The following is a 13239-nucleotide window of genomic DNA, read 5'->3' as shown; positions in this document are numbered from 1 at the left end:
GGGGGATGAGCAGATCCTCGTGGATCCAGGGGGAACAGAGTGGATCCCCACAGATCCCAGAGGAACGGAGCAGGTCACGTTTGATCCCGCCACCCTGGGATCCTCCGTAACCCACCCAAGGACACCGAAGTCACTGCTGGCTGAACCACCATCTCCTGTCCCCGGAGGAGCCTGTGCAGCGTTAAAGGTAAGTGGGAAACAAACTTTAAAATTAAAGAATAAAACCCCCCAAAATCCAAAGAGCTGCCTCCTCCTCCTCCTCCCACTTGGTTTATTGTCATTTGTTATTTCTTGGTTCCCTTTTATTTTTTTTTTTAAGTCTGTTTTTATTAAATGTTAAAATAATGGTACATGGGAAATCATGCATTTTCTTTTAAATTTATTTCTATTTTTTAAATCTCTCTTGGTTTTAAAGTTTTTCTTTTTTTTCCTTTTTTCTTTTTCTTTTTTTTTTTAGAGATTTTTTTTCCACTGTTGTCTCTCTCCTCTGGTTTCCTTTTCGTATGTTTGTTTGGTTTTTTTGTTCGTTCACTTGTTTGTCTGCTTATCTGCTTGTTCGTTGGTTTTCCGTAGTTGTTTTTTTTGTTTGTTTGTTTTTGTTGTTTTTTTTTTGGATTTTTTTTTTTTTTTGAGTTGGGAAGGTACCCACCCCCCCAAGGGGCACTTCCACCTCCTCCTTCCCACCCCCCTTCTGCCCCCTGCCCCCTTCCACCCTCCCCACCCTGCAGCCCACCTCGTCTCCTCCTGCCCGCTCCTGCCCCATTTTCAGCTCCTGGCAACGGCTTCATACCGGGGTGGTCCGACGGTTGGCTGTGTTGGTGTGGATAGAGTCCTTGTTCTCTTTCTGGATACAGTTGTGAACCTGGAGGAAACTGTTATCCCTGTCGGAGTTGTAGGTGGCGGTGGGGGTAGTTGTTGCCTTCAGCGGGTCCCTGGTCAGGGTGTACATCGAGATCTCTGTTGATGGAAGGGTGTTGAACCCTTTGATCCCGACGGGAGAGGCATCCCTGGAGTGTGAAGGCTCAGTGGAGCGGGAGCTGGAGCGGCTGCGTCTCTGATAGCGGTACCGGTAGCTAGGGATGCGGGTGATGGCGGAGGACTGGAGGTAGTCCGTGGCACGAGCATTGGCGCGCAGCTGTTTGTGCCGGTCTATGAACATGTGGACAGCCAGCACTCCCACCATCTCGGCTATAATGAAGGACAGGGCCCCGAAGTAGAAGGACCAGCCGTAGGAGTAGCTGTTCTTCTTGGAGTCGCTCTTGGAGGGGTCTCCAGCATTGGCTGATATGTATACGATGATGCCAATTATATTACTCAGACCTGCCAGCCAGTTGGGGGGGGAGAGAAAGGGATATGTCAGGAGGGCTAAGCGAGATGGTGGGGGGCTGAGCCACTGCCCCTGGGAGTGGGAGACCCATCTGCTCCTAGTGGGCAACTTTCCTTGGGAAACCAGGCAAGACCCTCCTTGAGTGCCTGCCACATCCCTGGGCTGTACTCCTGGTCCCTGAGAGACACTGGATGTAGGGAAACCATCTCCCTCCAAACACCTGTCTGGGCAGACTCCCACCCCTTGGAGCCCATCTCCAGGGCGTCAGGCCCTGTGCATCCCTTTACCTGCAGACACGAAGAAGATGCCGGCACTAAGGATGATGTTGTGTCGGGTTTTGTAGAACTCGCTGGCTGCAATGCAGAGTCCACCCATGAAAAGCAGAATCACGCTCAGGATCGGGAAAATACTAGAGGCTCTAACAGCCCCTGCGGAGAAGAGAGGAAGTGGGGCAGAAAGAACAGCCCAGGTGTGAGAGAGAGGAAAACAGCACGGAAACAGCGCCGGGGCGAGGGGATGGGGGGAACACGAGCACGTTTTGTGAGTAGGGGTGAAGGGGAGAGACAGAAGGTAACGTGCGGGGTTGGGGAGTAATTCAAGGAGAGATAAAGGTGGTTGAGGACAGAGGGAGGGAGAGAGAAACAACGTGTGTCAGAAAAAGAGAGTGGTTCCAAGCAGCTCCCCCACACCCTGGCTGCTGACACTGTCATGAAGCCGGTGGCCTGGCGCGGGGAGGCGGAGGGGGCTGCAGGGCCGGCGGCTGAGCTGGGAGCCTGTCCGTGCTACCTGTTCCCCCTCACACTGTCTTTTCCTCCACTTTCAGGAGGACTACGGGCCGGAGAGGGAGCCTGGGCATCATCCAGCTTCTCCTCCTGCGGGGCACTGCCACTCCAGCCCGCTCTTCAAAGAGCGGCAACCCAAATGCTTCCCACGGAGCTGCTCAATCTCGAATCCTCCCGAAAGAGCACAAGCATCTCAAGGAGAATTTTTTTTTTTTTTTTTCCAGGGCTGGGAAGGAGCTCATGGTGCTGTGCACTGCTCTGCGGCTGCCGTGAGGACTGAGAAGCGAAAGTCCCAGCCTTGCATGCTGAAACGCGAGGCTTATCCTAGTGATTAAATGACTGGGCTCCTTCCAGAGGGCAGTGATGGGTTCGGATGTGCCAGCTCCCACACACGCACCCTCTCCATCGGTCGATACGGAAAGAGCTCAGCCAGCAGAGGGCAATGGCATAAATGCACGTATACGCTCATACGCGTGTGCAAAACATACCCCAAAGCTTCTGGGGGACTCTCTCGTATTCACGCAGCGAAAGGCCAGGACTGTGTATACAAACACCCGCGCACACAGGCACGCATGCACACACTGCTTGTGGGCTCTTCAGCAGGTACCAATGGTCTGCCTGAGTACGTGTTGCCAATATTTGTATTTTTTAACTAGGAAGGCCTTCTCCCCTCCCTTCCCAAAATAAAATAAGCTGTTAAGGTGTGAAATGAAGCCTTGTTTGATAAAGAAAAGCATCACATGGGCTGGTGCAGTTCTGCTTGTGGAGCAAAGATCTGGAAGGGGAGATGAAAGCTAATCCCTCCTTGCCTGCAAGAATGAACCCCGCTGAAGCAAACACAGGGCTTTTTCCTAAGCAAGCAGAGACCATACTTCAAAGACCCTGTTGGCATCAGGGTCCTATCAGGCACAAGCAGTTGACTCCTTGGGGGTGGCCTAGCAATGGGGAATGCAAAAGGCAGGGAGAAAACTCTCTTGCTTGCTTTCCAGTTCTGCCTGGCTGTGGTTCAGGGAACAGGATAGTGATAATAACCATCTTAATAGCTTCTGGAAAGCAAGGCGGGATTCACCAATGTGAAGCTTAAATGGCAGTAAGCAAACATCAAGCAGACGTCCTCTCTTCAGAGGGTTTCTAGAGGGATGCTCGATCAGTCCCGCAGCCTGATCCTGATCACATCAGGATTATCTGGGTCTTAATTCTGAAATTTGTGTATGTTGGGAGAACACAAAGTTGTTGGCTGACATGGGGAGCTGTGGGCATTACGTGCTGGAGGAGGACAGCAGTCTCACTCAGCCCCTGCTTTCTGCCCCACAGGAGGACCATGCCAGCAAGAGAGGGGTAGAATCTTATCTGGTCTTCCTGGGTCTAGAGCCTTTGGTCTAAAGAGAAGAGGACTCACGATGTTGTTTGGATCATTTGTCTAGTTTCTAACTCAACTGTCTCCTGGCAGAGAAACTCAGGGATGCTTCTACTTTGTGTGGACAGCTGGCAGAAATAAAGTCTGAGCCCTTCTAGCCAGACCGTGGACACTGCCCCGCAATTGTCCTGGTCCCCTGAGTGAGAGAATCGCTTTGTCTGATACTAATAAACAACTTTCTAGATGTTCTTGCCAGTACTGCGAGGCATCGCCCATGCAGAGAGCCCAGGGACTGCAGTTTGGCAGAAGTCCTGGGAAGGAGCTGTTCAGTGGGGTCCCTCTCCAGTCAGGTCTAAGCCAGCAGAAATCCCACTTTCCTCAGGAGTAACCCAAGTAATCCTTTATTGAATTGCCAAATCCCTCTTTGAACCTAGTTCTTTCTTAAAAAGGGCTCTACCCTGGGGACACCGTCAGGTCCTGAGTTGGGCCAATTTTTGTCTTCAGATCTTGTTCCCTCAGAGGGAACAGACCCACCCTTGCCCCCTTCCCCCAACTCTTCTTTCTGAAGTGCAGCTGATACTGCAAGCAGCTTCCTCGCTCTCTCCAACAACTCGGCAAGAGCTGGTTCGCCCCCAGGGGCAGCCTGCACAGTCGCTGTGCCAAACCAGATCAAACCCCGGTCTTCAGCTCTGCCTTTCAGGGACCACGAACCGATTAAGGGACTGACGCTGCAGAAAGGCATCTGAAAGAAGCAATCTCCCTGGGTTATTTACAATTTACAGTGGATGAAGAACTGTTTGGGAAACCGAGAGGAAGCAGCATAAGATCTGCCTCTTTTCACATACAAATGAGCTTCACAGAGCCTAAATTATCTCTCTCATCTCTGCCGCAGGGCTGGGTCTCCACATCTGGCTTGGAGCACACCTGCCTGGATGACAACGAGCAATTCTGAAAGACTCCCTGCCTTTGGAGACCTCTGATGCTTAACCTTGGGAGGTCAAAAGCTCTTATCTCAGATTTCTGAAGGAAGAAGATCTCTTCTCCTGATGTCAAAAGGCACTGGGCTTGTGGAGAGAGGGCGGGATAGCAAGGTGGGGACCTAAGAGGATGAGTGATCCCTGTTCAGCTGTGCTAAAGGAGCAGCAAGCTCCTGCTTCTGGGGTAGGTGGAAATGCTCGCTTGTGATCGGGGAGGGCAACACATGATGAGGATCTGCCCTGCCGACCAGGCTGCCTTCCCTGTCCCCATGCACAAAGCAGTGTTTAGGGGAAGGTGAAGACAGAAATAGGTGCTCCTCGGACACGATCCAGCTAATTTCTTAAATCTGATGCAACTAGAGTATCAGGTAAGGAAATATAAACATCCTCTGCTTTAGGAGGACACACTCACACACACTCACACTGCCACAGCTACCCCAGTCCTGACCTTAAGCCTGCTCAGCAGCTCTCCGATGGATTTGAATTAAAGACTCTGGATTTATATCGTAATCAATTGCTATTAAAAAAAAATTGACACTGTTTGTAACTATGAGTTCAGAACTTGCACTGTCTCATGGGCAGGGCCCCAGGGAGGTGAGAGCGCAGCGTTTTTGGGGGTGGGGAGGCTGTGAGGTTACATCCTCTGGCCTGCTGAGCCTCACAGGGCCCAGCATCTCCACCACCCTACCTTCAGAAAGCAAAAGGCACCCGACGCTCGCACCTACGAGCCACTGCAAGAAGAGTCTGCAGACTTACGGAGGAAATATTCTGCTGTATCGGCTTCATAATCTGCATCCTCAGGGAAGTGATCGATTTGCTTACACAGACCTTTAAAATTCCCTAGGGAACAAAAGAAAAAAAAGAGCAAATGAGAACACCAAAACCTGCCTCGCAGGAACAGCTGCCCTCTGTGTCACCCTCTGTGCCCTCTTCCTCCCAGGCAGCTCATGTATGATGCCCGTTAAGTGCCCAGGTACTCTCCTCACATGCTCGTGCTCATATCTCCCTCTTATTTGCACAGGAACATGGGATTCACCATCTGGATCCAGCCTGATGCCCACCCAGCCCAGCGCCTCGCACTCCATGGTGGAGAGCACCGGAGGCTTTGGCCAGCAGGTACGACTCCTGCTGCAGATGGACAGGAGAGCACTGCCCGCCTCTGAGGGAGGTGGGATGGGAAGAGGAGACAGAGACTGGGTCATGTTGCGAAGCACGAGGGTCAGGCTCCCTTCCCCCAGCGTCGACCAGTGTAACTGTGGGTGCTGGAGTTTCACCCGGCGTGGTCTCAGCAGATACCAGCAGTGCTGCGTACGGTGGGGCAGTCAGGTTTGGGAGGAAAAGCATTTTGTTTCTCTCAGCTGTGAATTTTCTGCCTATTCATTTCATGGGCAGGATACGTTCTGTTGTTCTGGTGCAGTACGAGAAGAACAAAAGCTTTTAATCTATTTTCTCTGTAGGCCTGCTTATTTTTGCATACCTTTTTCAGGTCTCCTCTTGTGTCCTCTCACAGACTAAAGCTACAAGAAGCTTGGTGCAAGTGTGTGTATGCAGCTCAGCAGCAAAACACCCTTTGCACTGGAGGAGCAAAATCTTCCACTATAAATGAGAGAAGCTGGGCTCATCACCCTCAGTTTCGTCTGACTGGTTTACGTACAGAGCCTTCTGTCAGCTTTAGTCATGGGGCACCCTTTTTCACACACACTCCACAAAGCCATCCCAGCAGGAGGCCAGCAGCATCTTCCCAGTCTTTTATCATCTTGGTGGTCTACCAGGCTCTTACTTTCCTTATTCATGTCTCTCTCCTCTTGAAATCAGGAATACTACTCCAGAGAAGCAATACTCAAGCCACGTCATCGTCACCACTGGTTGACTAGTGTCTCAAAGGATTGGGTTGTTCGTGCCTGTACAGGAGTGACCATGTGGAAGGCAATTTCATTATACCTCCTGGGGTTCCCTCAATCTTTTTCTTCCACCTTCCCTTACATTTCGGTCTGGACTCTTTCACTGGCTGGCCATTAACACAGAACTGATGGACATCATTTGTCCAGAAGGGAGGAATGCAGTGTCTGCATGAGGTGCATAGATAGGCATGGTGATCCCATGGGCCCCTCACCAGAGGCCATCCACCAAAGTGGCTCAGACTGGCTGATCCCTCAGCAGAAGAGTTTGGAGCCCAAGACTGGAGGATGACAAATGCTGTGGCAACCTGGGAAAGCCCTCTGCCACCCTGGCCCTGAGTCCAGCTGCTGGATCAACTGGGTGCACAGGGCGAGAGGACAATGAAGCCGCCACAATTGTGGTTGTTGCCTCTGGGAAGAGTTGCTTGTGAGGAACTCAGAGCTCTTCCAGACTGACCCTGCCCAGGTTGAGACCAGCAGGGACCATGTCAGGTCCCTGAGTCATGTCTTGGAAGGTTTATTCCAGATGAATTCCAATGATCTTTCAGGTATTTGGGAATAGCTGGAGGAAGGACCAAGCTCAAAGGATTCCCCCTGAGTTTCTTCTCAAGGCCATGCCTTGCTGGAGCAAGGTTTGGGATGCTTTGAGAGGCAGTGCTGAGTAAATAGCCATAGAAGGCAGGCAGGTGAGTTCCTCTAGGTCAGCTCCAAGCTCGGGTTTCTCTAGGTCAGCTCCAAGCTCGGCTCTTTCTGCATCCAGTCAGATTGTGTCTGATGCTTCTGAAATACTTAATTGCCTTTAACTGCTAGTTCAAAGAGCTCTCATGAAGAGGCTAGAGATAGCAGAGAGGAGCGTGTGTGCATGTAAGAGGTAAGTAACAGGAGAAGAAAGTGGGAACAAAGCCTCTCCATGTACCTCTGAAGTGTCATTCCCACATTGAAACTGTGGGTTATGAAAGGAGGTTATTAACCACTCATCCTCAATCTAGTTACCTTGTTCAAGAAGTGTCTGCTTCTCAGCCATGGCTTTTCTGGAAGGAAAGCTTCATAGCCAAGCAAATTACCTTGCCACACTCCCACCCTGCTACTTGCCCACTTAAATACCGGTGAGAAAGGCAGATATAGCATGAAGAAGGTCCTTTCCCTTGCTTGCCCCTGACTGCCTGGGGCTATCTGCCCGCAACAGACAAGCAGCTCATCACCCTGGTCCTTCGGCTGCTGTACAGTGCATGTGAACACGGCTGCTCTTCAAGGCACTGGGGAAGTCTCCAGCCTCAGATTTCAGCTCCTTGCCCAGCAGACCCTGAACGTTGCTTGCCTCCTGCCCGTACACGCTGGGGGAGCGGTCAGAGCCGGCAGAGCCTGGGTGTACCTCCCAGGCCAGGCTTCTGGTGCACAGCCAGAGCTCCCCCACTTGGAATCAGCCAGGGAGGGAAGAGGTAACGCATCTGGAACCCGCCTCGCTCTGTGCCATCATTTCCCTGCTTCCTCTCTTCTCCCGCTCCTCCACTCCGTTTCTTGCTGTATGTGAGCCTGATTAACTCCTCTGTGAAGAATCAAGCTGCTTGGGAAAGATGCTGCATCTTATACAGGGTGTCTTTTATATGGACTTGTGTGGGATAGCTAGTTGGAGGTTCAGCCTCTTAGGCAGGGTGAGGGGATGCACAGGCTCTTTGAAAATCTGCTTCTGGTGCTGAGCATCCAAAGGGCCTTGCTGGTCTAGCTCCGCAGGGTGCTTGGCCATTGGGGTGTCCGGCCTTGGCTTGCTTAAAATGCTGCGGCATTGAGGAGCTGCCCTTCACCGCAGGCTGATGCCCTGCGCCAGGGTGATCCTCCTCCCTGGCTCAACGCTGCCGGGGTGCGTGAGGGCAGGTGGGTGGCATTGGTCCCACTTTAGCCCTGGCTTTGTCTGTGCTCAGCACAGAGCACCGTGACTCCGGGTGCTGACTATTCGCCTGTGCTACCAAAGCCTCTCCTCCAATGCCTCCTAGCTCCTCTGGGCGATGGATGGGGAAAGGATGCAGAATTTAGGTCATTAATGCGCTAAATGGGAATATAAGAGAACAAGACTCAGTTTTTTCTCCGCCACAGGCATGCTGTTAAAACCGCTTCTTCTCTCTGCCTTAGAGTCCCACCCTGTGAAACGGGGGTGACAGCAGTCCTCTGCCTCATGCCGCACGGGGATGCGTGAAAGAGGGCATGGTGTGGGTGCGCTGGTGCCAGCAGCTGTGCACGAGCACGGAGGAGGTGAACAACGGATGGTGGTGGTTCAGAAACCTGCTCCGTGCAGGGAAGGCCTCGGTGTCACTTCTTGCGCCAAGGTCACTTGGCAATTCTCTGGCGGACATCTGTGGCCTGCTGAGACAGTGCAGCAGCCTCGCTGGCACCTGTGCTGGTGGAAGCGGGGAGGGGGACGGAGCAGCTCAGCAATGCTGCTGAGGTCTGACACAACAGCCTCTTCTCGTGCCGCACGTGCGGTTTGCGGAGCCAGGGAGGGAAGAACCATGGGCCACCCTGTAGTTAACACTCCTCTCCTGAATGCCTGAGCAAGAGCAAATCATTATTTGGGAGAGCGTGCAGGGCTCCGAGAGACCCTCAAGGGAGTAAGAGTAATGTCTCCTCTGTAATTGTGTCCCTTTGCCCTTCCCGACTTGAGCTGTTTCACGCTGCGAACCCTGAAACAGGCAGGTGTTGAGTTCTCTGGCTTCTCCAGCACATCTCTCTGAGAAACTTGAGCCACGCACTTCCACCTCCTCTCTGCAGCTCTCCTAGCACAGTTTGGGCTTTCCCCTCATCCTCTTTCTTGTGCTCACCCACTAGATCTTCCTCCTCTTTCTTGGTCTCTCTTATTCATTGCAGCCACCTCCCTCTCACTGGCGTATCAGTGCGGGCACCCCTTGAGCAGCCTCTTTGGGATGTGCAGGCTGAAAAGGAGGCAGGGAGGAGCTCTGACTTGTCTCGGGACAGAAAGGTTGGGAATGCTTAGGTCCCTGGAAAATCACAGAGCAGCTCCCAAGTCGCCTTGGTGTTACTGGGAGTCCTTAGATGAGATCCCCACCGTTTGCTTGTTGCGTGCCCAAGCTTTGGAGAACACAGGCTGGAGGAGCTGGGATTGGTGCAACAGGCACCTCCCCAGTGCCTGGACCAGGGTAGAAGTTGCCCAGCCAGGGTATTAAGAGCAGAGACAACCTGTTGTACTGCCAAGAGGGACTGATGTCTAAGATGCACAAAAATCAACGTTGACTGCACGTTCAGCCCTCAGAGAGACCTCCTCTGATGTGGCCAGGTCATCGTTTGGGTACACGCTGTCTATCCAGGACAGCCGGCAGCTGTCAGCTCTGCTGCAGGGAGCGTCAGACCGAGTTACCCCCGATGAGAACCTGGCTTGGTATTGGTGATATGGTTTATTTTTGTGCTGCTTTGTGCAACCCTGTCTCTTTCAGAAGTCTTGCTTGCCTGCAGAGTGCGATCCATTGCAAAATAGTGAGTTCCAAAGAATGAAAAGCTACTCCCTTCCCGCGGGGTAGGAACACTTTCAAATGATCAAGACTGTACATCTGAAAACTGGGAGCCAGAGACAGAGGAAAAGACGTCCAAAAGGAGAGAAGCAGACAAAGAGGGAAGAGAACAGAAAGACCTGTTTTCCCAGAATGATTTGTGATATTTCCATTTATGGAAAAAAGCAATCCACTGAAAGCTTTCCTTCAGTCTCACTCTCTAATTTAGCAGAGGTTTTGGCATGATGGTTTCTAGAGAAATAAATAAAGGGGGCTGGATATAGCTGTTGTCTCTAAAAGCTCAGAAAGGTGGCTTGGTGTTGGCCAAGGATTCAGTACCTCTTTCTGCCACATGCTCCCTATATCATTTTAGGCAAGTCACTTAACTTCCCCTCTCTTTCACTCAAAATGGGAATAATGGTATTTCCCTGCCTCAGGGAAATAGCCTGAGGATATTTATATTAAAAATATCAAAGTGATCAGACACTGGATCATTTGGGCCAGATAATTCTCTCCACCTTCCAGTTCAAACATAACGTGCTCATCTTTGATGTGACCTTCTCCCAGATAAATGTGAAGGCTGCACGTGCACGAAAACTCTCCCATATTCGCACTTGTGATTCCTGCCTTAGAAGCAATGCTTGTTGCAGATTAAACTAATATTTCCTATCTGCCCATGAAGGAAATGTGAGAAACGGCACACGAAGGGCGAGTAGTCAGACACAAACACAAACATTTCTTTCTGCTCCAGGACCCCGTTTCTGAGCGGAGTCCGTTTGGTACCAGGTGGCGAAGTGAGGCTCAGAGCCAGCCTCTGGGCTGGGAAGACAAATTCCACAGCTACATGGCAAACTGTTGGCATGTCTTTCTTACACGTGTTGGCAAAGGGCTCCCAAACCACGAGAGGAGGTCTGCTGTCCATGTGAAAAATGACACTACCAGCACTGAGTTGTTAATGCCCAACCTGACATGACTTCAAGAGGAAGGAGTGAGGTTTCATGAAGAGCCAAGGGAAACACTGGAGAAGCCCTTCGAAGGCATTTTGGTTGCTCTCCACCTTTCCAAGAATGAAGCACTTGAGTGCACTCATCGTTTTGGGGGATTTGGAGCTGATGAAGAGCACAGTGAGAGGGAGCACAGACAGTGCTTGCGGGCATCTGCTTTTACCCACCTGTGCTGACGTGCCCAAAACAAAGGCTGGCTTTTCAAAAGTACTCATTGTCCCTCTTGGGGAATCTCTCCATAGATAGCACCTTACAAAAATCAGGCCACCTTTTCACATGCCTCAGTACATGTTTAAAGGCCCTGGTTACAGGGTGTAGGGTTACACCAGCAAACGTAGCCACAGTGCCACAAGGGATGGACATTTTGGTGCTTGAGCAGGTGCTGTTCTAGCAGCTCTGACCCTGCGCAGCGGCAGGGGATGCTGTGCTAGTGGCAATACCTTTTGACTCATGCGGGTTATTTTAAGAGCAAAGAGTCTCCAGCTCTCGTCAGGGACAGAGGAACTTTACACTACAGGGTGAAGCTCAGTGGGGCAGCAAACGGGAATCTGTGGGAGTGAGCCTGGGACAATAGCAGAGATCTCATGGGAACAAAGGACCATCAGAAATCTCACCACCTTCTTGTCCGAGTGCAATGCGACTGCTTTGATGTAGTCTTCTCCAACAGAAACATGCAGCAGTGCATATGTTAAAAAACCCAAACAAAACCCTAGCAACATAACCAGTATGTTGCATACATAATTCTCTCCCCGGGGAGAGGATAAAAGAACAAACCACATGTGACTGATATCAAGCCCCATCACTTAATGTGCCACTGGAAATCATTCAGATATTGTGGTGAAGAAGCCTGTAAAAGAACTGATGCAAAATAGAAATTGATCTTATAGTTATGAAAGAATATCCCCCCTGCCTACAAGGTAGAACCATTATACCAGCTCTCCTCACCTTATTGTTAATAACCATGTTTATTACAGCTGTTGCCAAGGATCAGATGATAAAGGGTGTTAACTGCAGTAAAAATGGTACAAACACTGCCGTACAGACCACTGCTGCCTTGATGGGTGTGAAGGAAGGGGTATATCACAGCACGTTAGCAATGACTGAAGCTACAGCAGTAAAACGGCCTTATAATACCAATTCTGAGTTTAGTCAGGAGATGGTTAATAAATACGAAAATAAATGCAGGCACAGATGGGCAAGGGAGAAAAAAGTAGGAGAAGCCAGTATGGGGTAGCACTGAGGTGGAAGGAGAGAGGTAGAGCGAACGGCCACCGAGCACCGGGGAGAGAAGTCCCACCCAAGCCAAAGCCCAGCTCTTACTCTGCCTTTTTCAGCTCCTCGCTTGCTCTATGCAGCCTTCCCTGGCAGCCACCCGGGGAAGGAGAAGGGGCTAGCGACAGAAGACCCCTCATGTGCAGCCGGAGGCGGCTGGGGTGTGCCCCGCCGCAGAGCCTGGGCGCGGAGGAGCGCGGAGGAGCGCGCAGGAGCCCCACCGCGTCCCGGCGATACCCGCCCGGTGCCCGGCGATACCCGCCCGGTGCCCGGCGAGGCTCCGCCCGCTCGGCGCTGCGGCGGCGGCGGCAGCGGCCGGGGATCGCGCTGCGTCGCGGCCGGACCCCGCGCCTGCTCCCAGCTCCCGGCCGCTTTGCGTTTTCCCTGGGAGGCAGCAGCCTCCTTCGCCTTCCCGCCCGCTCCGGAACGCCGCAGGGCGCTGCCGAGAAGCCGTGGACTCTGCCTCAGAGCTGGCTACAGCTATTCCTCGTCCGTGGGTGGGGATGCAGCGGTAGCAAAATCTGTTATTAAGATTATATGAAGATTTCCATTTATAGACACCTTCTTTTTTCTTTTTTCTTTCTTTCTTTTCTTTTTTTTTTTTTTTTTTTTTTAACAGGGTTGCAACTTTCAAAAATATCCTCGCTGTGGCTTGAAATTTCCCGTGCTTTGTCACAGGCAGGGAGCGAGATTGGCTGGGAAAATTGGGCAAAGGCTCTTGAAGGCATTTTGGTGCAAACACAAATCCAGCACGTTTGAGCTTTGCGAGCTGAAGCATTGCGGGTGGCTGGTTTTCAGGGACTACTAGACATCTGCCCAAGTTACAAATCAAAAACCTCAACACAGCGATAATAAAAATCATTCAAAAAATCCTTTTTGCATACATCCAGTACAGACATCTCTCCTGGTAAACAATTGCCTCTATTTTCTAGCCTTTGTCAGAATCAAACCTGAGCTGAATTTCTTCTGAAAATCATATCAAACACAAAAATCTATTAGCTCATCTAAAGCTGTGGATAACTTTACTCTTCCTAATGTCATATTTCTTGCATTTCCCTGCTGTGCTGGTGTTCTGAATTAAAATGTTTTATATATACATCTATATGTTATGATTTCATATATATG

The 13239-nt window shown here is 51.2% G+C and overlaps 1 protein-coding gene across 1 annotated transcript in view; it reads right to left on the bottom strand.

Annotated features, from left to right (window-relative positions):
• Nucleotides 1–784: 784 nt before the first annotated feature.
• The window catches only part of CACNG2 (calcium voltage-gated channel auxiliary subunit gamma 2), a 50868-nt gene continuing 38413 nt past the window's right edge, over nt 785–13239 (bottom strand). The window contains exons 2-4 of the mRNA XM_086610241.1: nt 5200–5283; nt 1615–1755; nt 785–1320 (exon numbers count right to left, since the gene is read on the bottom strand). Of these exons, the coding sequence (XP_086466367.1) occupies nt 785–1320; nt 1615–1755; nt 5200–5283 (761 nt within the window). The remainder of the gene's footprint in view (nt 1321–1614; nt 1756–5199; nt 5284–13239) is intronic.

The sequence above is a fragment of the Tauraco erythrolophus genome, chromosome 4 (assembly GCF_009769465.1).
Source record: "Tauraco erythrolophus isolate bTauEry1 chromosome 4, bTauEry1.pri, whole genome shotgun sequence".
Classification (NCBI taxonomy): Eukaryota; Metazoa; Chordata; class Aves; order Musophagiformes; family Musophagidae; genus Tauraco; species Tauraco erythrolophus.
Note: the sequence above shows the minus strand (reverse complement) of the source record. Positions and strands in the feature narration are given on the sequence as shown.